We start from the raw sequence: 27,096 nt of genomic DNA on the forward strand, positions 1-27,096 counted from the left end.
AGGGGGCCTTGGCATTTCTTGACTACCCAGAACCAAGGACATCTTGACCCTGCTTCTTGAAGACCTTTGTTCCCAGAAACATTTGAACAAGGCCAGCAAGGAGACGGGCTGCTTCATCAAGGCAAACTCTTTCCAGTGCTTTTAGTTCTTTAAAAGGATTATATACTCATATTTCTGGGAGAAAATGTTCATATCTCACAGCCCGTTTGATAATTGGCATAATTCTTGTCGGAAGAGTTTCAAATTCTTCATCCTTTTGAGTATTTGCTGTCTGGACAGTCCTGGCTTTCATCTGTGGCTCTCTGGCTCTCATATTTTGGTCCTTCAGTTCAACAAATCTGCTGAGTATGAGTCACGATGACCAAATGACCTCCTTTGGGTTTTTCCTTTGAACTTCCCCTCTTGCTTAAATACCAAATTGCCAATAATTGTGGTACATGGTTCCCAAGACTCTGACTGTGTGCCCTTTGAGTTCCGTAATTCAGGCCTTTAGTTTTCCTTGAGAATTTCCTAGTCTACAGATAAAATTGGCTCCTAAGGTTTGGGGATTTTTACAGAGAGAATGTGATAAGGAACATAAAAAGAAGACCTGAAAAATGACAACCTCAAAGATAACAGTACTACCATCTTCAGATGCCTGTGTGAATCTATATGGATAGTTTATGTCAGCTGCCACCAATCATGGGAGGCGAGGCAGCCATGCAGATAATCAGATTGCCCTCTGTCCTAATCCATATACCTGAATGCAGCCCAGGGGAAAATTCTGGTGTTGCTTCTTGTGCCAGATGAATACCTAGTGCATGATACACTACTCTCCTGTTCCCTCTTTTCTCTGTAGGAGCTCTAAGGAATCCATCGTTCTTACAGTTCTGCACACTCATCAGGTGAGTGAGCTTCTTTGCCATCCGCCATTCCTCCTGACTGAGACAAGAGGACCCCATATTGGAAAGTGACAGTGATGGAAGAGAGGGTGGGAGGAGAGACTAGAACCAACATTTTGGGGGCCAAAAATTTAGGAGTGAACTTAAAGCACACCTTCTGAACATCTTGTCTACTTGCACGTCCAAGGCTTGAGGATTTTGTAGTGCTATACAAGTGCTCTGCTCTGCCCTGTGCTCTCCCCTTTACCCCACTTAAGCTGCCCGCTGCCACAGTCCTAGACGTATTTTCTACATCTTTTTTGCTGTGCCCCATCAAAATGTACTTGTCTAGTGTCTAACTTCCATAAAGTCCTTGCATACAGTAGGTGCTAATCTTATTCATTCATTCATATAGGTATTTACTAAATGGCCTGCAGTGTATGAGACCCAGCACTGTGTGTGGGGAATTTAACCTAAAGTTGCTGGGGAGGTATAGTTTCACAAACAGGCTGAACTTCGTCCTGGTTCAGTCACTAATTGGCTGTGTGACTAGTTAAAAGTCAGTTCCCTTTCTGAACCTGTTTCCTCATCTGTAAATTGAGGATTTAGATTAGTACGGTGTTTCCCAAACTTGCCTGACCATATAGTCACTGGGACTACTTATTAAAAATAAGGATTTCCTAGGCTCTCTCCTCAAGGGTTGGATTCAGAAGGCCTAGTGTCCATTACTTGGTTACATCCTTCTAGTAATTTTGACTCAAACACACAAATCCAGGTGCAAAACTCAGAGCTCTCCTTTCACCTCCAGCCTGGTTGTCTTTTCCCAGTGTCCAAACACTCCCCTGCACCCCAGAACTGATGTTCCACCCTCATCCCATAGCCTCAGGAGAGGCATGAAATCACGGGAGGCTTCACTGAGGAGGATGCACCTGCGCTGAACCTTGAAGGATGGGGCAGGATTTCCCAGAGATAGAGGGAAAGATTTTCCAGAAAGAGATGATGTTTCTGTGTAAAGCCAGGGACAGTGCACAGGTGTGAGTCAGGGGGATGGGGTTCAACTCAAAATCTGGCACTCACTGCCTCTCCCTGTGGCCCCCAGCTCTCCTCTGTGTCATTGTGAACCTCACACACACACACACACACACATTCACATACGCACATACATTTTCCTTCTCTCTCTCTCTCTCCCTCTATGTCTCTCTCTCTCTCTCTCTCTCTCTCTCTCTCTCTCTCTCTCTCTCTCTCTCAGACACACACACATACACACATGCATGCACCCATGTACACACACTCGCTCATGCTTTCCCTGGCAGCTAGATCTTTCTCAATCACAACTTTTCTCTGTCTCTGGGCAGAGAAGCTCCACCCCTCAATGGGTGTTACCAATAGGCTGCTCTCTTCCCACCTTACTGCACACGCACAGTTGTCTAGTGGGCAGTGGGCAGCCAGTCCCCACCCCCCAATCTCCTGTCATGAAAATAGCCATCAGTTCTCCCCTGAAAAGCATACTTGTTGTGTGGTTAGAATCTACTGCTCTGATCAGAGACCCATTGTGGGTTACTTTGTAAGGTCCCCTCAAACGTCACCCCCTTGTTGACTTTGTTGACTACCCTTTCTAAGATAGCATCTATCTGTCACTATCTCCTGATACTGTTTAATTTTTCTATCATAACTGGCCTGTTTTTAACTTTTTATTTTGAAATGATTGTAGATTCACAGGAAGTTGCAAAGCTAGGAGAGACATTGCTGTGTTCCCTTAACCCCGTTTCTCCCAATGGCTACGTCTTATATAACTATAGTACTATATCAAAACCAAGCCAAAGCCAGGACATCAATACAATGTGTGGTTATGGTTCAGTGTCAGTCTATTATATATGTAGTTTCATATATCCACCAACACAGTCAAGATACTGGTCAGTTCTTTAACTAAAAGGACCCCTCACGTTGCCCTTTTATACCTACACCTACCTCCTCCCCACCCCCCAATCCTCGTCAAGCACTAACCTGTTCTACAGTTTCTGTAATTTCATCATTTCTAGAATATTATATAAATGGAATAATAGTAACCTTTTAGGATTGTTTCTTTTTCACTCAGCACTGTGCCCTTGAGATTCATCCATGTCGTTGCATGTATCAATAGTCGATTCCCTTTTACTGCTGAGTAGTATTCCATGGTGTGGCTGTACCACAGTTTGTTCAGTTATCCACCCACCGAAGGACATCTGGGTTGTTTCCAGGTTTTGGCTAGTTAAATAAAGCTGCTAGAAACATTCCAGTACAGGGCTTTTGTGAGCATAAGTTTTCATTTCTCTGGGACAAATGACCAAAAGTGTGATTGTTCGATTATATATTAAATGTATGTTTAGCTTATGAAGGAAACTACCAGACTATTTTCCAGAATGGCTGTAACATTTTAAATTCCCATGAAATATTATATGTATATGCACTTATTGTCTAGCTCCCTCATTTGAATGTCAGCTCCACAAGGGTAGGGATTGTGTTTTGTTCATCACTATATCCTCAATGCCTGGAACAGCACCTGGCACAGAGTAGGCACTTGATAAATGTTTGTTGAAGGAATGAAGGAAACCCAACTTCCAGCCATCACAGCAACCTGAACTAAACTCAAATGTCCAAACTTAGGTGCAGAATGAAGAGCTTAACACTCCCCTCCATCTCTGTCCCACTCTCATCCCAGTGTCCCCCCAAAACTCCTTTGCCCCCACCCAGTTCTGATGCTCCACTGTCCCATCCCATGGCCTTTTTGCTATGGCTAGGCTGATTTCCTTCTCCTTGTACATACTTTAGTCCTTATTGCCCTGTGGACTTCTGTCCTTATACTAGTCCACATCTCTTTTAAAGATGGCCGTTTCCTTTAAGACTTGGCTTGAGACTCATGTTTTTCAAACACCTTAGCCTGACTAGCCTCAGGGAGAGTTTCTCATTCATTCATTCATTCATTCATTCATTCATCAAACATTGACTGACTGCCTACTAATCTAGGTGTTCTTCTAGGCTGGGAATATAACAGTGCATGGGACAGACATAGTTCCTACTCTCAGAGAACTTACATTCTAGTTCTTAGCCTTGTGCTCTCTAAACCCTTGGAGCATAGAAGTGGGAGAGCACATATACACAGGGATGATAGTCAAAACACTTAGCAACCTGTACAGTAGGGGCCATCCATTCAGAATGTAAGCCAGTCATAGGCACTGGAGCAGTGCCAGGTGTTAACCCTTTAGTTGATCATTTATAAAAACATCCCAGGAGAGAGGTTAGGTGGCACCCAGAAAACTTGGGGCAGTGGCTACTTACCAATTGGTTTGAAAGAATTTCTCAATATTTTACAACAGGTGTGGCCATACCAGTGTATCCCGACTGAATGTCAAACTTGCATACATGTACAGTTCATCCTCGTTCACAGATTTTGTGTTTGCAAATTTGCCTATTTCCTAAAATGTACCTGTAACTCCAAAATTAATACTCACAGTGCTTTCCTAGACATTTGTGGACATGTGCAGAGCATGACAATTTTGAGTCTCCCAATGCACACGTTCCCAGCTGAGGTCAAACAAGGTGATGCTCTGCCTTCTTGTTGTATCTGTCATACAGAGGTGTCCAGAGGAAGGAGATAGTAGGAGGCAGTGCAGTGTAGTGCAAGAAGCTCTGGCTGTGGGACAGTTGGTTGGGGTTTGAATCCCAACTCTGGCCCCTGTTACTGGGGCGGCCTCAGGCAAATCACTTAATATCTCAGAACCTCATTTTCTCCAGGTAAAATAAAGAAAATAATATCTACCAGGATGAGTTGTTTTTAGAATTGAAGATTAGAATCTATCACACACACACACACACACACACACACACACACACACACGGAGACACACATACACACACTTCCTCTAGGAACAAACTGTTCAGTATTCATTAGTTAAGTTTTTGAAGTGACCTTATAGGCCATAAGTACCGTGAAGAACAAAAGTCAACTGAGAGAACCTTCTCCCTAAAGCTACAGTGAAAGCTTCTTGAAGATCCCCAGCATATGTTGAGTGTTATAGCCCCTGTATCACAGAACGTAGTACTGTGTCCATAGCAGGCACTTGGCATCTCATGGGTGCATAGAGACTGCTGCCTCTTACCAAACCCTCGTCATGTTCAAGCTTGATTACCACTTTTCCAGAAGACAGTCTCCTGATAGGTCCAGGATGTGGCCCAAGAATCTGTGTTTTTAATAAGAGCCACAAATAAATCTGATGCTCATTAGAATTTGAGAAACATTGGACTAAACAGTCTCTGCGGTTCCCACCAGCTCCAACATTCCATGGCTGATAATGGCCTAGTACAGTGGATCTCAACCCTGGCTATGCATTAGAACCACCAGAGAAGCTGTAAAAAATATTAATACTTGGGCTATAGCCCAATTATTAGTTCAACTGAATTAGAAACCCTGGGGATGGAGCCCAGGTATTGGTTTTTTGAAAAGGCTCCCTAAATGATACTGATATATATATATAGCCCAGGTACATATCAAGAACTACGGGTCTGATATGTAGTCTCTTTCAGGTGACATTTTCTTTCTAACAGAGTGGCTCTTACCATGACAGAACATTTGGGGGTATTTTGGACAGTCACAGAGGTCCTTTCCCAGAACCCCTCAAACCATTCTGTATAAATAGCCACTTATTAAGCCTATACGTATTGGGTTGTTGGAAAAGTCGTGATGCATGTTTTCTATGATTTTCGTTGCAAAAAAGCATCATGACTTTTCTGACAACCCAATATTTAAGGGTGTTTGTTCCTTAATCTTTGAGTGACCAACTATTCCTCCTGATTTACTGAATATGTATTAATTTTGGTACCTTTAGACCTTGGCACATAGTAAGTCCTCAATAAATATTTTAAAATAGATAAAGTACTGGGCTATGACATAGAATGGCCCTGGTAAAGCAAGCAGACAGTCCCTTCAAATGAAACCCTAATTTTTTGGTTCCAAAATCTTAGCCTATACCCCCAAAATCCCCTCTGCTTGGAGCCACCTGGCCAGGAAAAAAACCCAAAATAATGGGAACCACTGCAGGAGAACTGTTTTTCCACAGAGCTTCTTGAAACATAGTGCTTGGCAGATGGTAGGTACTCAAACTATTTACTGAATTGATTAAGTAATTCATTATAAACCTTAGCAATCAACTACTGTCTTTTTTTTCTCTGCTACTCTGTGTTTGGTGCTAGGGGGAATATAGTAAAATAAAGTGTTATCTCTTTTGCAACCTGCTTGGGAAGTTGAGCGACGGCCGTGTGGATTAACGAGGAGTACTATAGGAAATCCAGGGAGGGGAATGGAAGAACTGGAGAAGGATTCAGGACCAAGGTAGAATTTGAGCTGGGGTTTAGAGATGTCATTTAGCTGAGCAAAGGGGACAGCAGAGGCCCTGAAGGGTGAAGGTGGTGAAGAGACAGTATGAGGTGGGCACAGAAGCAGAAGAAGCCCACTGGGTCCAGCGGGCTGTGGGCAGGACCACCTGACTAGCTGTTAGATGGGGAGTGAAGGTCATGTGTGGCTTGAAAGGGGCCTTGGAAGCCAGGGAGAGGACATGTTCACCTCTAGGGAGTCCTGAGTGGAGGAAGGAAGGCCCCTGGGTCCCTTTTCAGTGGGTCCATGAAACCAGGATGACCCGCCATTGTCCCAGGCTCCCACAGTGGTTGCTATGGGTTTGCTTGTAAGTAGGCTCAGGCATCAGAGACAGTGAGCCAGTAGAAAGGGGAATCAGGAGGCTGTCAAAGCTTCAGGAACCTGAACTCCATCCTCTTAAAAATCCTTTCATACTTATCAAAGTAGGGCTGTATCATGCACTAAAATGTTTGCCCATATATACCCGACTTTGGCCAAAATATGAGTGAATGCAACTGTAATATCTGTACTAGAAGACCCACCAAATTTAAAAATGGTCAAAGAATCAACAGCTGCTGAATTCAGTCCTGAGAGAGAGAGACTCAGGCTCTCTCCTCTGTTGCTTATTCCACCAAGCTGCTGGCTTCATATTTGCTTCAAGTGGCTTGCAGTGGCCCCGGAGGTACTTAGCAATTCTAGTCCTGTGTTTCAAGCCAAAATCCATTTTAGCCAGAAAGGATGCCTATTGCAAAATGAGACTCCCAGCTGCTTGAAAGAAAAATGGGTCAGTGAAGAGCTCAGATGTCCCAGCTTTAAGGTACTCAATTAATCTCTGCTTAATGGGTTAGGACATTTTCAACAACATAAATCCTGGGCCCCACCCCCTCAGGGATTCTGACTTTTTAAGTCTGGGGTGAACCTAGGAATCTGTGTTTAACAAGCACTCCCCAGTGGTTCCTACCATCAAGGAAAGTTTTAGAAACAGTGGGTGACTATTGTACATGCTAATGAGTTTGTGCAGGGATCAGCAAATTTTGTACTGTAAAAGTGTTTGGACTAATTCCGTGTTGTTCTAAGATGTGTGCCTGAGAAGCCGCAGGCCCAAAGAACACACCAGGTGGCTGAGTGCAGGACATAGGTTTATTGAGACTTACTGACCAGGGTCAGTCTCCCATGGCAGCTGGCTGGAGAGGTAGTGATCCGCATGCAGCCGGAGAAGAGCAAGGTTCTATAGGTCCAGCAAAACAAAGAGCGTTCCGTGGGAGACATCATCTGGCAGGCCCTGCAGGGCTGCTCTCATGCACACAGCATCCCAAGAAGCCCGGAGACCTTGACCGCTGGGCCAGCGTACAGAACTGGGTGTCTAATAAGCAGCATTCCCATGGAGCCGGGAGAACTTGACTGCTGGCCAGCTCATCTGCCTGTGGGCCAGGTACCTACAAAAAGGTCATATATTAAATATTTTAAGCTTTGTAGACCATAAGTGATAACATAAAAACAGCCATAGGCAATATATAAATGAAGAGCAATGCTGTGCTCCAACAAAGCTTTATTTATAAAAGCAGGTGGTGTGCAGTCTGCTGGTCCCTAAACTGGGTTTGCCTTCCCAATTCTCAATGTTTTAACTCAAATGAGTTGCCCCAATATGAAGAACTTTAGGCCCCATAGCTGAGCTTTGAAGATGCTTTGGGACAGGGTGACCTTTGAGAGCTCCTCATATCCACACTGCAAGCAGGTGTCACCTATGTTGAAGCATAAGGCTAGACATGACTCTGTGACATGTAGCAGAGACCAGCTGGCAGTGGGTGAGTCACCATCAGCGATCAAGGCTGAAGACTGAGAATAAGATGGAGCCTTAGAGACCAACAGAACAAGGGTCAATGAGGAATGAGGCACAAACAAGCTGAAAATAGCTCTACAACAGACACCGCAAATTATTATAATCCCTGAAAATATTGGCAATTCCACTCACTCCTTCATGATTTTGCTGCTATAAATATCTGAATCTTTTGTTTTTAGTAGTACCTCTAGGACGGGATCTAACTTTCGACTTTCGATCGGGATAGCAGGGAGGCTCTCCCCTCCCATAGGTGAATGTGTAAAAGGATACCAGTTGGTGTTCTTCATATGTTTGAATCCATTCAATAGGACGAAAGTAGAACCAGAACCCGTGGGTAAAAGATCAGGAATGGACTTTCAGCTCTAGCATGCTGTGGGGAACAATCATTAATCCAAGACTCAGGAAATCTGGGTTCTAGTTTCGGCTCCATTACCAAATTATTTTGAGTAAACCATATCCTCTTCCCAGGCCTCTGTTTCCCATGTGACAATGAAGGATGGACCGCATGGCCCATTCAGGTCTCTAGAGATGCCTCGTTCCACGCTGTCATCCTATGACAGATGATCACAGAGAAAGGAGAGGGTGTCTGTCAGGTATTACAGAACGAAGATTTTACCTTCCTCGTTTCTGTGGCATCTCGAGTGGAAATTTGGACTACTGTGGAGATGGAGTCAGCAGAGCTGCCTGAACATAGCTACAGATCTCACTCTTGCCCCTTTCTTTTGCTTCTGCTGCAGCCTGCAGCCCCCACCCAGGATTGGAGCACCAAGCTGTGCAACACACAAAAGCATTTCTGGAGCAATCAATACTGTCATCATTTTCTGCAACGATCTCCACCCCCAGATTTCGTTGTGCTACATCATCTGCTGCCAACAAATTGTCCCCGTGGCTCAGGATGAGAAGTCTAAGGTTCCTTTAGCTCAGTGGTTCCCAACCTTAGCCGCATTTTGAAATCATACGAAGCTTAAAAGAATACCAATATCTGGGCCCAATGCCCAGGAATTCGATGTAATGGGTCTGGGGTGGGGCTTGGACATCGGGCTTTAAAAGGTCCTTCAGTGTTTCTGCCATGCAGGCAGGACCGAGACCCACTGCCTGAGATTCTGCTGGACTCAGGTTGAACAGGTGGCTTTCTGAAGTCTTCCCTCTGTGGGGAATGAGATTGCTGGCTGCAGAAGAGAACACAGCTGGGACCAGGGCCCCAGACCTGATGAGGATATTTGTTTCTGGTGTGTCTTTATCTTAGGGCCCTGCCCTCCTGTGGCTGATCTGGTAAATGAATCTCAACCACAGCATTAATGGCAGAAAATAGCTTAATGTATGGCCTTCCCAACTGGCAGCAACCTTCAGGGCCTTCACACAAAGGAATTCTAGATTGAAGGACTCACAGGCTCCATGGCAAGGCTGGTCGGGGAGGTGGTTTGAAAGAGCCCCAAGCCTGATTTCCCCTAGTCAGCCTCATCTCAGAAAATGACACTTCATTCTTCCTGTTGACTCCTCTATTTTTCTCACCTCCCTCATCCAAAGGGTCAGCATATTGTCTTGGTTCTATCTTCAAAATATATCTAGAATTCACTCACTTTTCATCATCTCCAGTATTACCACCCTAGCCCAAGCCGCCATCATTTTTTAACTATATTTTTGAAGTAGACTCCTGATTGGCCTCCTTACTTTGGCCGTCAGACTCCTGCACTATTTTCCACACAGCAGCCAGGGGTGTCCTCTTAAAATGCAAGTCAGACCCTGTCCGCTCAAAACTATCCAGTGAAGTAAAATCCGGAATTCTTGCCACGGCTTACAAGGCCCTACACAACCCAGCCCCCAGCTGCCTCTCTGAGCATGATCCCTCTGGGTTTCCCATCAATCATTCTGCCGCAGCCACACTGGGCTCCCTTGCTGGGTCTCCTGCATCCCACTCCTACTCCCACCTCTGAGCCCTTATTGTTCTTTCTGCCTGAAAGGCCCTTTTTCAAGCTATCCTCTTGACTTATCTCCCTCGCTTCCTTCAGGTCTCCACTTAAATGTCACCTCCTCAGAGAGGTCTTTCCTGACCATCCTGTCTAAAAGAAAAGCCCCCGTCACTTCCACCCTCGCTTACTCATTCTCTCGTGTAGTCCCTGACACTGCTCAGTTTGACCTCAGTCCTTATTTGCTATCTAAAAGATCCTTGTGCATTGTTTTTCTGTCTCTGCGGAATCCCTCATCACCCAGAATAGTGCCTGGCACATAGTACACCCTCCCTAAATTTGTCATATGAATGAATAAATGACCCCAAGGATATGACTCCTGCATTTCCACAAACCCAAGGAGCACCCAGGAAAAACTTAGTTTCAGCATTTGATAACCATGCATCCTGCTGAATTTGTGGGACAGTTTTAAAAAACTAGAGAGCCTAACTGATTCTTTGGGCATTTCTTATAGAATTGGATGCACAAACTGGTAGCAAGCCCAGAATTAGAAAGCCAGCACATCTGGGTAAAAGCCCCAATGCCTCTAGTCACGAATAGTGTGGAAATTGTGGATAGATCATTTTGGAGTGCTAGGCCCCCTTTGTCCCACATTTAAAATAATATTTTCTATGAGCCACCTTCCTAGGGGCAGGACATAGCTGTGAGATGAATACGATCACTTCTGTAAATCCTTTGCGATGCCTGTATTCAGATGTAATAAAAGCCACCATTTAGGTATAGCTCACATTAAGAAAATCAAATACGTAAACATTCACTGTATGTTATTACTAAAGAATTTTTGCAAACTCCCTTAGGCCCAGAGCATTAATAATATTATTCAATTTACTCAAATTTGATTCATGCCCAGCTTTTTCAGAACACACCAATCATTTAGCACATTGCCTTGCACCTAAGTAGCGGATCAATACTTATTTACTGACTTATTGGTCAGTAAGGGAAAGTACCCATACTGAGACATCTTAATTCCAGCGTGACAAAGGTCTGGTTTTTCCCAGGGATGGAGAACTTAACCAGCCCTCTGTTTATTTGTTTTCCAGTCCCCCAAATCTGCCTTCATCAGTGCTGCGAAGAAGGCCAAGCTGAGATCCAATCCTGTGAAGGTTCGATTTTCCGAGCACGTGACAGTTGGAGAAACAGATGCAGTAAGTGCAGCTTCTGCTCCCTCTCCTGGACCCTTGGCCGGAATCTGCCTGGCCGTGGAGGTCTTGCTCTGGGGCAGTTGCTCATCTGCTGCTCCGCAGAGTGGACTGCACTACAAAGAGGTTGAGGGGGGACCTCAGGGCTCTGGGTGGGTAGCGAGTGAGGGGTACATGGCGTCTGGAGAGGCCCTGGGCGTTGTGGGGAGAAATAATACATATCAATTTACTCAAGATCCTTGCGGTGTTTAGAGAAATTTCATCTCTAGCACAGTAGCTTTTTATACAGAACAAGTGTCCCATAAACATCTTTTGGCTACTTGATAGAAGCAGGAATGAAGTAGTGGTTTTCTGAAGATGAGGAGGGAGAGCAACTGGTGAAATTGCGCTCTCTTCGCATTGAAGTGGTCCTGCAACTCCACCTCTTGACTGAAGAAGACTGTGCAGTGAAGGGTGTAGCAGCCTAGGGGAAATGACCCAGACTCTCATTAAGGCACAGAGCTTTGATTAGGCACCTGCTGTGTTCCCAGCCCTACAAGGGATGCAAAACAAATACCTGTTCTCTGCCACTGGATACCTGTGAGTGATGTTGGAGTGGGAGGCAAGTGGTTCAGATTGAGACAGTACAGAATCCCCCACCGAGTGGTATGGTTTCAAGGAGCAGGTGATGACGCTTGACAGTCCATGCCATGTACTGGCCAGTTTGGGGGGGGTCATGGCCAGCCTGCAGCCTTTCTCACTGCTCTGTGGGAATTACATGAGCTGAACTCTCTGTACCAGATAAACCAATGAGAATAGGTGGGTGGAAAGCAGAAAGGAGTGTGGTAAGAAGTCATGGATTATGGCCAAGGTCCCCCAGGAATCTGCTGAAGTTGGTGATATCTGGTGGGGGTGGGGGTAGGGAGGGGCTAGTCAGAGCTACCAGGCTCCTGTGTGCTTTTGTAGGCTGTTGTGGGCTGGGCTCTCAGGAGGCCATTGGCATTTATGTGCTGAGGCACCGCTGCAGTAGAGGGAAACTAGCAGGCCCAGCCCCGAGCAGGGAAATCAGCGGGGTGCCAGGCACTTCTATAGTCCTTTGATGCAGAGCCACTAAGAAGGAATAGAGGACACAGGTGTCTTCGGTCTTTGTTTCCCTGACTCTCATCCCCAAACTCAACCCAGGCTCTCCTCCATCTATGTTTGAGGAAGGCTGCAAAGCGCAAGGGACTACAGGGCCCAACTGGTAAGCTGTCTGAGTGATTGGTGGTTGGGCTTTACATCAGTCCTAGCAGAAGAGGTTGAAGAGAAGTGGGGGTAGGTGAGGAAAGGGAACAATATGGAGTCCCTGAAGGTCACGGTGAAGCAGACCCTGAGGTCCAGTCACTAAGGGGACATTTATGTCCCGAGCCCTTGAAAAATCCATAGGAAATGTGACCTGAATTTGAAAGTACAAACAGGTGCAACCTATCCCACCTCAGCATTACAGAGTAAATCAAGCAAGGCCAGGCCACCCAGTGAAGAACTCCATCCCCTCCTCTCCTCTCCCTTTCCTTCTTCCCCTCCTTTTTTCTCCCCTCTCTTCCTCTCCCTTCCTCTCTCCCTTCCCCACTCTCTCCTTCGTCCACTGTGACTCTGCTTTTCATACGTCTCAGTGAGCGATAGGCAGAATCAAGCTCTCAGTCCAGATCAATCTGAATGCAAATGCCCCAGAGCAGCTAGGACCCACCCAGGTTACTTCTGTCACTCCTGGACCGGCCACCAGGCATGGGGTGCTTATCTGGGAGAGACACAGACACCAATCTTCCCATTCTAGTTGTGCTCAGGAAGGTACCTGATGTCACAGCAGCACCTCCCCCCTCCCACCAACAGTGCAGGCCATGGCAGCCTCACTGTTCGTAGGGACCTGGGGGAGGCCAGGCCCAGGTGACTCCAGGCTGTCCTGTCATCTCGTTTTCTTTGTGTTCCAAGGCTTTATTAAGCAGTGAGAGCAAAAATAAATCCTGTGGGTGTTCCTTGCCAACTCTATTTTTAAGCAAAATCAATTAAGTAATTATCTGAGTCCAACCCAGTGTGCTAAATAAAACCTGCCACCATTGACTGTCATCAGCCTGGGGATCCAAGGCCTCTGGGCTTGGCAGGAGCGAGGTGTCTCAGGATCAGGGAAAGAGCCAGGGAGACACACTTTTCCAACTCTGTGTCCCATGACTTCCCACCATGGCTTGACTCCTGGCTCCTCACCACCAACAACTACACCCTAACCCAGGACGACTTGCTTGTTCGTGTTTCGATATTTTGTCCGTGACAGTACCTAGATCTGGACTGTTCTCTTCTGGCCTCTTAAATCGTCCACACCCACCATCTCCTTCAAAATCAAAATCCAATTCACTTCATCTAGGAAAACTTAGCTATCTTATACCTGTTGGTTTGTTTGGTTTTATAATTGTTCTCTAATGGATTCCTGTTGGGGTGGGGCAGGTAGGTGGGTGCGCGTGGGTGCCTGGTCACTATAACAAGAATGTAAGACTACACGCGGGTCTGTTTTTTGCCATAGCCTTCATGGGGCTTAGCGTAGTGCTGGGCCTATACTAGGGGCTCAGTGAATACCCACTGACTTAAGGAATCGGACCATCTTAGGCAGCTTTTAAGTTCCTATAGAAATGATGATGTTGGCCTGGGGAAATGGTTGGATTCTCCAGATGGGTCCAGTCATTCAAGTAAGCACATATCAAACACCTACTGCTCATATATGCTCATATATTCAGCAGCCACTTGTTGAGCACCAGCTGTGTGCCAGGAACTCTGCTTAATGTTGAGACTACAAAGATTGCATAGAACGTGGTTATTGTGCTCTGGGTTCACTGTTGGACTGTGAAAGACATTCTTCAAACTGTGAGAAGAACACTGGAAGAGGAATGTGTAAGTTGCTATTGGAACACATGGGAACACCAGGTACCTGACGATATTGGACAAGGCTTGACAGAATTCATATTTCAGCTCAATTTTGAAAGATGAGTAGGAGTTTGCCAAGGAGGGGAAGAGGACAACAGAGCGAACAGCCTTTATTTAACAAATATTTACTAAGAACTTAACATGTACCACTCTATAAATAAACACCTGGGCCAGGAAAACTTTTGCCAAGAAATTATCAGGTGTTCAAAAATGAGCTTTGTCAGTGGTTCTCAATCAGGGTCAGCAGTGCCCATGCTCAGAGAAATTTTAGAATTGCCTGAGTGTGTTTGGGTCATCTCCATGGTTTGGTGTGCTATTGGCACTTAGTGTCTCAGGGCCAGAGACGCTAAGTGTCCTGTAGGGAGTGACACAGTCCCTGGATGATGACTTGTCATCAGTACGGAGGCATGAAAGAGCAGTGTGGATGCCTGGACTGGCAAGACGTGACTCTGGCGAAGTTGGCAGGGGCCAGTCAGAAAGGACCTAAGATGCCACGGGGAGGGAGAATGGCAAAGCAAAGGCATGGATATGAAAGTGAGCGTGAGGTGAGAAGGGCCTGGTGGAAAGGGAGGTGTCATGAGATAAGAGAATGTGAGTGAGGGGGCTCCTAAGGAGGCCTCCCATCAGCCCTTCAGTGTGTGGTAACCTCTGTGGGCCAAGCACCACTCTAAGCTGTGGAGCCACAGAATGCAGGTGCCCTGTGACATGAAATGGTGAACTTTCATATGGTCCCATATCTCCTTGGAGAATTTGGTTCTGGTCTCCACGTGACGTTATTATTGATCTGCTCTTTCCTTTCTTTGCCCTTCCATACCTTTGGTTTCCTGTCTCCTTCCCTCCTTTCTCTTCCTTTCTACTTCCTCTGGCTTCCCTCGTCCTTCTAAAATGGCCCCTCTCCTTGTCCTTTCCCTGCCCGTTCCCAGAAAATGATGAAGAAAGAAGCTCTTCTCCTCATCCCCAATGTCCTGAAGGTTTTTTTAGAAAACGGGCAGATCAAGTCGTTCACATTTGATGGCCGGACCACTGTTAAGGTACACACAGTCTCCTCTCTTGAGTCAGCATTGCCCTCTCCGGAGCACATGCAGCTGCTGTTCCCCGGGTTCCTTTGAGTCCACACAGCGCTAATCACTGCTGAAGCAAGGTGGCCTTTGAGCTCCTGCTGCTATGAGCGCCAGGCTGCAAAAATACATAGCCCTCGGATGACGGTGGGGGAGGAAATTTGCCGAACCGTGTGCGAGCAATTGTAAATGTGTATGTGTGTGTGCCACACACATGCATGTGCATGCATGAGTGCGTGTGTGTGTGCATGTGCGCACACACATCTACTTGTGAACTGCTTTGTGTCGGTGTTACACTGGGTCCTTCAAGACACTTTGGAGTTAAGGAGAGTGAAGATCATTAAACCACTTATAAAGCAAAAGTGATTTATATTGGTACAATAATGCCTACGCACGTTTACACACAGAAATCAGCAAACAGTCTCTTGGGAGATTAGCTTAGCTATGCCCTGCTTTTTAAATAACAAGCAGATCTTAAATTAAGTGCTGAACCAAGATTTGAAAACTCCAGCAACAGTCACTTTGACTATTTCTTTCACAGGAAGAGCCATTACTGAGCTGTGATGCTTAATGGCTCAGCCAGGTGTCTAAAAGTTGTAGTGATTCCCTTTGTCCTGAGGAGGAGAAGTGATGATACAATTAACCTCCAGGTTCAACTGCTCTGGGACAGAAATATCCACTCCTGCTTCTTCTGAACTCTCTCCAGAAAGCAAATGCCATTCCCAGAATGAATGTTTCCATGTAACCAATGCTAGGGTCGAGACAACACTATGAATCAAGAAACCCCGGGGCCAGAAAACTTTGCCCAGGAGTTATCAGGTGATCAGGATTGGCCTTGCCAGTGGTTCTCAACCAGGGTCGGCACTGCCCCCTACCAGACAGTATGAGAATGTCTGAGGCTACTTTGGGTCACCTTCATGGTTTGGCATGCTACTGGCACTTAGTGTCTCAGGGTCAGAGATGCTAAGTGTCCTACAAAGAATGGGATGGTCTCGGAATTATGAAGAATTGTTTTGCCAAAAGTGCCAGTAGAGCCTGAGTTGCAATATACACTGGGCCTATCCATGTTGATTGAACCAAGAGTTTCTCTGGAAGGCTTAGGCCTGGATGGGTCCCCCATGGGATCAAAGACCAAAACAAACTCCTTAGGGTGCCTGGGATGGTCTCTTGTCTATTGGATGTCTCAGTCTACGAGGGGGGAGGGGCATTGAAATGGAACTAGGCCACCTAGGGGAGTCCAAATGTCCCTCCTCCAGATGTGGCTATCTCTCTGTCAGAATTCTCCTTGGTGTTTCGTCATGGGTCAGCGTGTCCCTTGTAGATCTGTCCCCACACTGGACCCTATACTCCTCTCTTTCCCCTTGGAGCCTTCTCCACGTGTTCTCCCACCTCACAACATCACCACCGTTGTTGCTTCCAGGTAGCCCCAGCCTTCTCAGAGAGCAGTGTCCCCTGGCTTGTGATCTCATCCTGACTCCTGGGAGGGTGCACTGGCTATTCATTGGAACTTGGACAGACTGCCAAGCCACTGTCCCAGAGAGGTACCTGGGTGAATTGACAGCTTGGCACAGGGGCCGTTACACTTCTTACACCAGTTGGCACTCACTGGCTTGGCTGTCCACAATCCCAATGCAGCCGAACTGCAAAGAAAACCTCATTTGTTCCTGCCAGAGCTCTAACAACACTGGCGCCTCTGTGACTACTTGGATAATACAAAGATATTCTCAAGTACCCACCAATTTCCAGCTGCACATTTGAATGGCTCTATGTTTTTTCATGTTCACTGAGGGGCTTCTTTGGCAGCCCTGGCTGTAAGGGATCTTTGCATTCCCAAGCCTGCTTCTTCCCTGCCTTTGGGGGCTGAGTGATGCTGACTCCACGAACACACACGCTGAAGCCCTGTGTAGGCTGAAGTCAAAGCAAATAGATGGCAGCAGTCTCAAACTGACATGTGGGCAGCCCCCACAGATATGTTTCCAGACACCCTAATATTAAAAGTAGGGCAGCAGAGCAGACAGAGCCCAGAACTAGTCAGATTTATGACTGTACACAAGACACGTGACGTAGTTCCTCTGTGCGGACACATTTTTCAAGTTGCTAAATTATCTCTAAAAGCCAGCTACGATCAAAAATGAACATTTTGCCAGTAACTCAAGTCATTCGATTTAGATTTTGAATCCAGAAGTCGTGTATTTTTAATTAGATAATTGTGGCTTTTGCTTTTGTTAATTCCTAAATAAAGAATTAACGGACAGACCACAGCAAACATTCTGACTCAGGTGAGAAGGTGAAGAAGAACCAGCACAGTGCCTGGCACTTAATAAGGACTCAGGAAATGATTTTTGGAAAGGAAGGACAGAGAGGAAAGGCGGGACAGCCATGATCTTCTTTAGCTATATGCCTGGCCAGGCCAAGTTCAAAAACACTCCCCTCCCCCACTTCCCAGTGTACCTTTGGTATTCCCCAGGGCCCAGGCCTCTGAATAGCACTCATGCATCACTCTCCTCATCCTGGAGATGTTGCCTGGGCCACCATGAAAGCTGATGTCTGTGTGGCCCACTTTCCCAGCCTCAGTCTTTTCCCCAGGACTTCTCTTTCTTGGGTGTTTAGTCCCCACCGCTCCCATGTTTGCTGCTTAGAGTAGCTCAAAGATAGAATGGATCGCCGTCTCAAGGCTCTTTTCTCTTCCACAGGATGTGATGATGACATTACAAGACCGTCTTTCCCTGAGGTACATTGAGCACTTTGCTCTTGTCCTTGAGTATGCTGGACCAGAACAGAGCCACAAGTTCCTGCTTCTCCAGGACAAGCAGCCCCTGGCTTACGTAAGTAACTCTTTTATCCTGGTTTGATAGCTTTGCCTGTGGCCTCTACTAGAGAAGAGGACCCCAGGTACTCTCTTTCTGGAAAAATTCATAATGACATGCTTGGCCAGATCCCAGAAGTCACAGGTCTCAATAGAGGTCTATACTACCCACCTCCAGAGGGCTTTTGGCAGTGTCCCTTGAGACCTGAAAAGGACATGAAGATTGTTAGTCTTGGCCTCTGGTGGGAAAACTCTGAGGTGGTGAGTCACTGCACGGCTCCCAAATGCTGAGCTGAAGAGCAGTGTCAAACCTCCCATCTCCCGGAAGCTGGGCCTGCTAGACATTTCTGCCTCTGAGAGGAAACTTGGCCCTTCAGATGAAGGCTATAATGGAAGGGTCAGCAAATGGAGTCTAGTGAGGCCAGGCAGGACAAGTGTGGTCTGGGAATGGGCTGAGTGGGGCCAAGAATGGGCAGCATGTCACCCACATCAACCTCCAAGGCAGAGTCGGAGAAAGCATCTTATCATCGTAGCCTTTGCCATATGGAAGAAGGCTGGGGAAATTCAGGTTTGCTACATGGTATTTCACCAGTGGTGAAACACTAGAAGAGCCAAGCAATATTCCCAGAGAGGGAGGGAAGGAGTTGGGGAGGGACAGTTAGGAAGAAATACCTAAATGGAAATGAAACAAAAGCCCAAACCAGACACAAACAATTTGTTGATTTTGGAAAGAAAAATTCTTCCAGTTTACCTCTCAGATAAATGCAATCCAGGGACTCATAAGTTCCCACCTATGAAGGGAAAGTTGCGGGTGCCCTGCTTGGAGGGAGACCTAAGTGCCTCCCCACCCCTCAAGAGGTCTTTTGAATCCAGTTGGTCTCTTGTTCCAAATGGGACTTTAAACATTTTTGTTGCAAAAAAATATTCAAATATACAGAAGAGTATAAGGAATTGTATAAGGAATCCTCATTACCCATGCCAGCTTCAACAGCTACTGGTATATTGCCAACGTGTTTTATCTATACCTCCGAATGGGATTTTAAATCTTTGACTTAGCGTCTAATCAGCAACTTATTCTGCTTGAGGCTGGGCTCCTCTGCAAGGTAAAGACATTAGTCCCACAGCAAGAAAAGAGCCAGAGAAGTTCCCAGGAGCCCTCTCTTCCTACCTAGTATCTTGGGCTTTAGACCCAATTATTGATAACGGCCATGTCCTGAATAAGTGATTCAAAAATGCTGGTCACTTATGTCAAAAGGGCAGAAAAGACCTGGCTCCTCATCCCTTTTCTGTAAGGGTGGTTGGAATTGGTCAGGCAGGAGACTGAGTGGTAAATGGCACCCTTGCTCAAGCCTCCCTTTGAGGAGCCACTGGGCTGGCTCTCACTAGCACAGCTACTAATTCCCAGATCTCCTTTGCCTCCAACGTCTCCTCCCTGGGATTCAGGTGGTGCAGCGGACACACTATCAAGGAATGAAATGCCTCTTCCGAATAAGTTTCTTTCCCAAAGACCCTGTGGAGCTGCTACGTCGGGATCCCGCTGCCTTCGAGTACCTGTACATCCAGGTAGAGTCTGATTGGGGAGACATAGACAGACAGACAGACCAATGGACAAACAAGCAGGCAGGCTGTTCTGCCATAACTTTGAAGTCACTGTGTAAGTTTCTCCAACCTCCAGGTAGCTCTGACGGCCCTTTCATTTTCGGCTACCAGTGTAGGCCATGGCCAAGCTAGTTCGTCTGGTGACCTGAGTTGACTGTGGCTCGAAGTTCTGTCTGTTTGTCTAGACAGATTTCATCAGTTTTCAAGAACAAACAACACCAGTAACTCTGGCGCTATAACAGGATCCCAAGGTTTAACCAGTCAATTTGGGTGACACAGGGACCCAACCTCCAGTGCCTAGCTCCAGGAAGGAAATGATTCCCAATTCAGTTCATCCAGAGACATTTGCTGAGCACTTACTCTGGGCCATGCCCTGTGCTCAGTGCTATCAATCAAGGTGAACAAAGAACTGTCTGACTTGCTAGAGCTCATAGATATGTACACAAATAAATATAAGGTAGTGTGACAGGCAGTATGATGATGGCAGGGTGCAATTGTCAGTAGGGGCACCCAGGAAGCAGTTTGCCAACTCTCCGTGGAAGCGGGATAATGAAGGCTTCACAGAGGGAGTGATGCACACATGCCCTTAGCTTTGAAAGATGAGTCGATATTTGCTTTGTGCACAGATGTTGTGGAATGGGCACATTCTAGGCAAAGGGACTTGCACCTACAAAGGCTTCATGACGTGAAACAGCACAGCATGATGAGAGAGCTGCGAGTAATTTATTATGGCCGAAGTGCAGAATGTGAGGTAAGGAGCAGTAGGAAATGAAACGGGAAAGACAGGAAGCAGGTGGTGAAGGGCGTGATAGGGCATGACAAGTACAGGCTTTAAAAGGATTTAGGGCAGTGGTTCTTAAAGTGTGGTCCCTGGACCAGCAGCAGCAGCAGCAGCAGCAGCAGCAAGTTGTTAGAAATGCAAATTCTTGAGCCCCAGCCTAGTCCTACTGAATCAAAAATTGCAGGTGGGGCCCAGCAATCTGTTTTAACAAGCCTTCTAGGGGATTATGATGCCTGATGGAGTCTGAGAACCACTACTTTTGGGCAGTGGGTCTTAACCCTAGCTGCACATTAGAATTACCTGGGAAGCTTTGGGGGAAAAAATGTTCTGTCCCACCCAAGACCAAATAAATCAAAATCTATGGGAAATGAGGTCCAAACATTCACATTTTAAAAATTCCTCATGTGATTCTAATGTGAAGCTAAAGAACTCCTGCGGTAGGGTGGGGGCACAGAAGTGTTGAAAGGAGACTAGCCTGGTCAGATGAGCAATTTTGAAACACTGCAGAGTGCTAAGGAAGTACACCAGCTAGGGAGCTATTGCAGTTATCCAGAGGAGAAATGATGGGAGCTGGAATCAGGGCAGTGATGGAGGAGGTGGGGTGGGATTCAAGAGATATTTAAAAGGTAGAATCAATGGGCTTTGACTCGAGTGGTAAAGGTGGTATCATTGCCCAAGTTAGGGAATATAGGTAGTGGAACGGGTTTGGGGGAAAGATGAGTTCATTTTGAGATGTGTTGAGTGTTAGGTGCCCATGGGACATATAGAGTGCTTGATGAGAGGGGGAAAAAAACTCTTCCAAACTCGTCTCTGATGGTGACACCTGGAGATGTGCTATGGGATAACATGGTTGTCCTTGCTGCCCCTTCTGACAACCGAAAATGTTAGGAACATTTCTCAAACAGCCTTGAGTTCCTTTCTCAGCACTCTAAGGGTCAATGAATTGTGGTTTCTCTATGAATTTTGTAAGTTTTGTTCTCATTTTATTTGCCCTACATTTCCTCATTCAAGCTTCCGGTGATCATCTTGGTTCAAATGTTTTAGAATTTGGTGTCAAAACATGTCTACCCCCTCTCTCCCCTTTGTGATGATATGGACTTCAGCTGTATTCTTTCTTTCCTTTCTTAAATCACTTTTTAGGTTATTTTTTAAATTTATGTTTTGATATAGTTGACACAATATTATATTAGTCTCAGGTGTACAACATAGTTATTCAACATGTATATACCTTATGAAATGCTCACCCTGATAACTCTGCTACCCCTCTGGCACCATATATCGTTATTGCAACATTCATTACTGTATTCCTTCTTTTTTTATATTGAACCGCTTTATTGAGGCCTAATTGACACATAAAAAACTTCACATAGAAAGTGTACAATTTGAGAAGTTTTGGCATATGTTTACACCCATGAAAGCATCACCACAGTCAAGATACTGAACTTATCCGTCATCCCCAAAGGTTTCCTCAGGCTCCTCTGTAATTTGTCCCCCTATTCCTAGGCAACCACTGACCTGCTGTCTGTAACTATAGATTAGTTTGCATTTTCTAGAGTTTTATATAAATCAAATCATACAGTACGTACACTTATTTTGGTCTGGCTTCTTTCGCTCGGCATAATGATTTTGAGATCCATCCATGTTGTGTGTATCAGTAGCTCATTCCTTTTTATTGTTGACTGGTATTCCATGGTATGGATGTACCAAAATGTGTTTATCAGTGCATCTGCTGATGGACATTTGGGCTGTTTCCAGATTTTGGCTATGGCTACTACAAAAAACAAAACAAATCAGAACACAAAAACCTTTTATAAACATTCATGTTCAAGTCTTTGTATGACATGCTTTCTCTTCCCTTGGGTAAATACCTAAAAATGGAATGGTTTGATCATACGGTAGATCTATCTTTCTTTAATTTTTTACAGAAACTCCAATACTGTTTTCCAAAGTGGCTGTACCATTTTACATTCCCACCAGACATGTGTGAGAGTCCCAGTTTCTCCACATCTTCATCAGCACTTGGTATTGTCAGTATTTTCTAAGTCATTCTAATAGCATACAGTAGTATTTCATTGTGGTTTTCATTTGCATTTCCCTAATGACTAATGATGTTAAACATCTTTTCATGTGCCTGTTTGCCATCCTGCATCTTTTCTGGTTAAGTTTCTGTTCAAATCTTTTGCCCACTTTTTTACTGGGGTTGTTTCTTTTCTTGTTATCAAGTTTTGGGTTACTTATGCATTCTGGATACAAGTCGTCTGTTCGTTATGTTATTTGCAGTTATTTTCTCCCAGTCTCTGGCTTGTCTTTTCAGTCTCTGAACAATGCCTTTCAAGGAGCAAAAGTTTGAATTTTGATACAGTCAAATTTGTCAATTGGTTCTTTTATGAATTGTGCTTGTGGTGTTATATCAAAGAAACCTTTGCCTAACCCAAAGTTACAAAGATTTTTCTCCTATTTTTTTTCTGGAAGTTTTATCATTCTAGGCTTTACATTTAGGTCTGTGATCCATTTTTAGTTAACTTATATGTGTGGTACAAGGTATTGATCAAAGTTGGGTTTTTTGCATATGAATATTTAGTTGTTCCAGCACCATTTATTGAAAACTATCCTTTCTCCACTGATTCGCCTTTGCACCTTTGTCAAAAATCAGTTGTCTGTGTATGTGTGGGTCTATTTCTGAACTCTCTCTTTTATTCCATTGATCTACCTGTCTATCTTTATGGCAACATCACACTCTTTTGATTACTAGCTTTATATAATAAGTCTTAAAATCAGGCAGTGTTTGTCTTCTAACTTTGTTCTTCTTTTTCAAAGTTGTTTTGGTAATTCTAGGTTCTTTGCATTTCTGTGTGAATTCACTTGTCAGTTTCTACCAAAAACCTGCAGTGATTGTGATTAGAATTGTGTTAAATCTATCGATCGATTTGGGGAGAACTGACATCTTAATAATATTGATTCTCCAAACCCATGAGCACAGTACACCTTTACATTTATTTCGTTCTTCTTAAATTTTTTCAGCGATGTTTTCTAGTTTTCAGTGTATAGGTCTTTCACGTATTTTGACAGATTTATTCCTAATTATTTTATATTTGTGATGCAATGTTAAATGGTTTTGATTTTCAATTTCAATTTCTGATTGTTGCAAGCATGTAGAAATATAATTTGTTTTTTTAATATATTGTTCTTATATCCACAACCTTGCTAACTCATTAGTTCTAGTAGTTTTTTTTTCTTTTAGATTCCATTGGATTTTCTACATAGTTGATCATTGATGAAGCATTTCTTTTCCACCCTCTCCTATACTATAGTAATACCACCATGGCTCTCTAGTCCCTAAGCTCACTCACCTAAATACAATGGGCAACTGGTCTACCCAAGGCTGACTCAGTGATAGCTGGGACTCTACCCCTCAGGGTTTGGGGATTGTCATACCCTTGGCCAGTAACTCTAGGGGACCCCCTTTAAGATAGCATAAGGAAGACTGACTCATCACTGCTTTTGACCCAAAGAACAAAATATTTGCCCCATCGCTGCAATCCATCTCTCATCCTGGGCTTCTGGGCCAGAGCCCTATAGAGAGCCCCTCCCAATGTCTCTCTTCCTTTGTTTCCATCTGAGCTAGTAGAGGAACCCTGTATAGCTGGGCTGTGTGTGAGTATAGGCCCTCAAGACAAGGTAGGGAGGGTCTCTTGTAACAAAAGGAAAGAAAGGGAGTGTTGCCATGTCTCACTTTTGCAGTGACCTAGATGTTCTGTCCACTTGTCCCTTGCCGCTGTGTGCCCCCATCACTGGGAAGAAGGCTTTCCAATATCTGCTGAATGAAGTGAATAGTGTCTCTGAGACCCAAGGTTCCTCTGTTACCTCTTCCCCAAAGGCAGACCTTCCTCTTCCCCTTGACCTAGGATGACTTACTGACACCAAGATGTTTTTCTGGAATGAAAGGGAGTAGATAAGGGTGGGGTGGGGAGGGAACATCTCCTTTTACTGACAGGTTTGGGCTGCCCTCTCTCACAGAGTCGGAACGATGTTATCCGAGAACGCTTCGGAATGGACCCCAAGCCAGAGATGCTTTTGGGCCTTGCTGCTCTCCACATCTATATCACTGTCTCAGCCACTCGACCTAGTCAGAAGATTTCGCTCAAGAATGTAGAGTGAGTTGTGCTGGGGCCCTTGGGATGGGGGCCCTTCTAAAGCTGTGTAGGGAAAAGATGCAATGGTTAAGCTGTGCTATGCTTTTCAGGAATGTAGGTCTGGGATGGGGGTGAAAACTGGAGTTTCACATACCTAGACCATGATGTATTTGAGCTACAGCTTCTATGAGGGAACCGTGGTCAATGTAACTCTGCTGCCCCTGTCCCTCGTTCTTTCTTTCTCCCAGGCTCTATTCCTCCATCTCTGCCTCTCAGATTTATTCAGTTTCTGTCTTACCATCTTCCTTTCTCTATCCCAGTTTGTCTCTCACTAATTTATTACTTTTCTTCTGCGTTTAGGAAGGAGTGGGGCCTGGAACCCTTTCTTCCCCCCTCCCTCCTGCAAGGCATCAAAGAGAAGAACCTCCGAAAATCTCTCTCTCAGCAACTGAAGGCCCACCAAACCCATCCTTCCAGCAGCACCAAGGTACCCAGAGTAGACCATTGGGTGCCCTGCTCAGGCACTGGTGGCCAAGGGGACTCCTGCATGATTTCCCAGCAGGTCTGGTCTTCTGGAGAACCTCCCCACTGTGTTCAACTTGGGTACACATCTAACTTAGCCAGACATGAGGGACAATTGCAGAGAGGGGGTTTCCCCAAGCCTGAATCTCCCCCAGAGACAGCTTCAGTGGCCAATCACTGAGAGAGCCCAGGGTCTTTAAAGCAAAGGGGCCAACATGCAGGAGGAGAAAATTCTCAGGTCATTTCACGTATTTAGTTAGTGCTGGTTGAGCACCTGCCATTGTAGACAGCACTGCACCCTGAGGAGGCACATGTTTTCCGTAGAAATGACTGGTCTGTTCCTCATTAGCTTTCTAATGCATAAGTCCTGGGACAAGGAATTCTGGGAGATAAAAGCCTAGCCCAGTGCAACAAAGCCTGACCTGGAGAATGGGTGACTGGGCGGCACGGAAGGCTCAGGTCACCGCTATGCTCTCCAGCACCTTCTCAGGTGCCCTCTGAAGGACTCCCACTCCCTGCACCCCCAGCCCAGCAGGCCCTTCTCAGGCTTGTAAGGCTAAGTCTGCTTGTGCCCAGGAGTCAGGAGGGTGTTGAGAGGCACTGGAATCACCATGCAGATGGAGACACAGGACACAGTCTCCCCATATATTCCACCCATTCTAGATTCCTTGCAGTACCATCTAGCTTCTCTTTTAATATGCAAATTTCTCCAGAGAATTAATGCATTCCTACCTTGCTGTGCATATTTAATCAGATTGTTTTCTTCCCAGAGGAGAACATCAAGTGCTCCCAACCATCTCCTCAGTAAACACTTTCTGAGGCCCTGCAGTGCTTGGCTTGGGCTGGAGATACAAAGATAAAGAAGTCGTGGTCCCTGCCCTCGAGTCAGGCACAGGCTAGTGGGGAAACACATAGTCAGTCACAACAGTGCCACAGGCGTGGGTGCTCTGGAAGCATGCAGAAGGGACACCCAGCCCAGCCAGAGGGAGGTGGGAAAACCAGGAACTGGTGTATTTGACACCCGAGCTAGGTCTTGACACACAGGTAAGAGTTTGTCTAGATGAGTTGGGGGAGGAAGACTTTCCCAGGCAGGCAGATCTGTCTGTCCAAAGGCCCGGGGATATGAGAGAACTGGTACATGGAAAGACATGCAAATAGTTCAGCATAAGCCAAGAGTGAAAGTTCGAGGAACATACCTGTGGTGCTGGGGCGGGGGCAGTGGGCAAAAGAGAAGAGGCTGGAGAGGTTGGCAGGAGCCAATTCATGGAGTTGTGCCATGGAAAGGAATTAGGCCCTGTAGGCAGCTGGGGGCCATTGAAGGGTTTAAGCGGGCAGCTGATGTGATTAATCTAATGTTTTAGGATGCTCCCACTAAGCAGTTTGGAGGGGTTGAGGGAAAGGAGTGTCATACTGAAGGTAACCTGGCTGACACCCTGACATAGGTGGGGGGGGGCATCAAAGCAATGAACATGAGGCTAGAGAAGAGGGGTGGATAGGTTGAAGAGACAGTTAGGAGGTGAAATCAAGATGATTTGGTGACTGGTGACCCTCTCAGGTAAGAGGGTGAGGGAGTCCAGTATGACTCCTAGGATGGGACTTAGCAGTGCTCAGGATTAAAGGTATTGAGGGGAACCCCCAGTTGGGGATGGCCAGTATCTACTGGCTTTGGGGGAATCTCAGGAGAGAGGTATAGATGAGGTGGGGTGTCACAGTTGGGGAAAGGTGTTGGAGTTAACCCAAGAACAAAATAAGCAAGCTGTTTTTTTTTAAGATTATTGGGGCATTGGGGCAGGGGAAAGAGTGTTGGGGAATTGGGGAAGGGAACCAGCCAAGTTGTTGTTCTTCCATCTTCGTTGTGAAGGGCGCCATTCGCCATCTGGCTGCCCGTCGGCAGCTCGTGGCCTCTAAGCTCAAGGTGCTGTGTTCAATCTTAGTTGTGGGTGGGCGTAGCCACCATCCCATGCGGGAGTCGAACCAGCAGCCTTGTTGTTAAGAGCACACACTGTATCCACTGAGCCACCCGGGCGGCAGCTCAGCTCAAGGTGCCGAGTTCAGTCTTAGTTGCGGGTGGGCATCA

At 45.8% G+C, this 27,096-nt stretch overlaps 1 protein-coding gene across 5 annotated transcripts in view; it reads left to right on the top strand.

Annotated features, from left to right (window-relative positions):
- The window catches only part of FRMPD3 (FERM and PDZ domain containing 3), a 106,968-nt gene that overhangs the window by 45,966 nt on the left and 33,906 nt on the right, over window positions 1–27,096 (top strand). For 3 of the 5 annotated variants that reach the window (XM_019662467.1, XM_019662466.1, XM_019662468.1), the window contains 7 exons: window positions 839–884; window positions 11,094–11,198; window positions 15,044–15,151; window positions 17,872–18,003; window positions 19,428–19,547; window positions 24,382–24,518; window positions 24,858–24,984. In XM_019662467.1, coding sequence (XP_019518012.1) covers window positions 839–884; window positions 11,094–11,198; window positions 15,044–15,151; window positions 17,872–18,003; window positions 19,428–19,547; window positions 24,382–24,518; window positions 24,858–24,984 — 775 coding nt within the window. The remainder of the gene's footprint in view (window positions 1–838; window positions 885–11,093; window positions 11,199–15,043; window positions 15,152–17,871; window positions 18,004–19,427; window positions 19,548–24,381; window positions 24,519–24,857; window positions 24,985–27,096) is intronic. The other 2 variants (XM_019662469.1, XM_019662470.1) reach the window with 1 other exon arrangement.

The sequence above is a fragment of the Hipposideros armiger genome, unplaced genomic scaffold (genome assembly GCF_001890085.2).
Source record: "Hipposideros armiger isolate ML-2016 unplaced genomic scaffold, ASM189008v1 scaffold_377, whole genome shotgun sequence".
Taxonomy (NCBI): domain Eukaryota; kingdom Metazoa; phylum Chordata; class Mammalia; order Chiroptera; family Hipposideridae; genus Hipposideros; species Hipposideros armiger.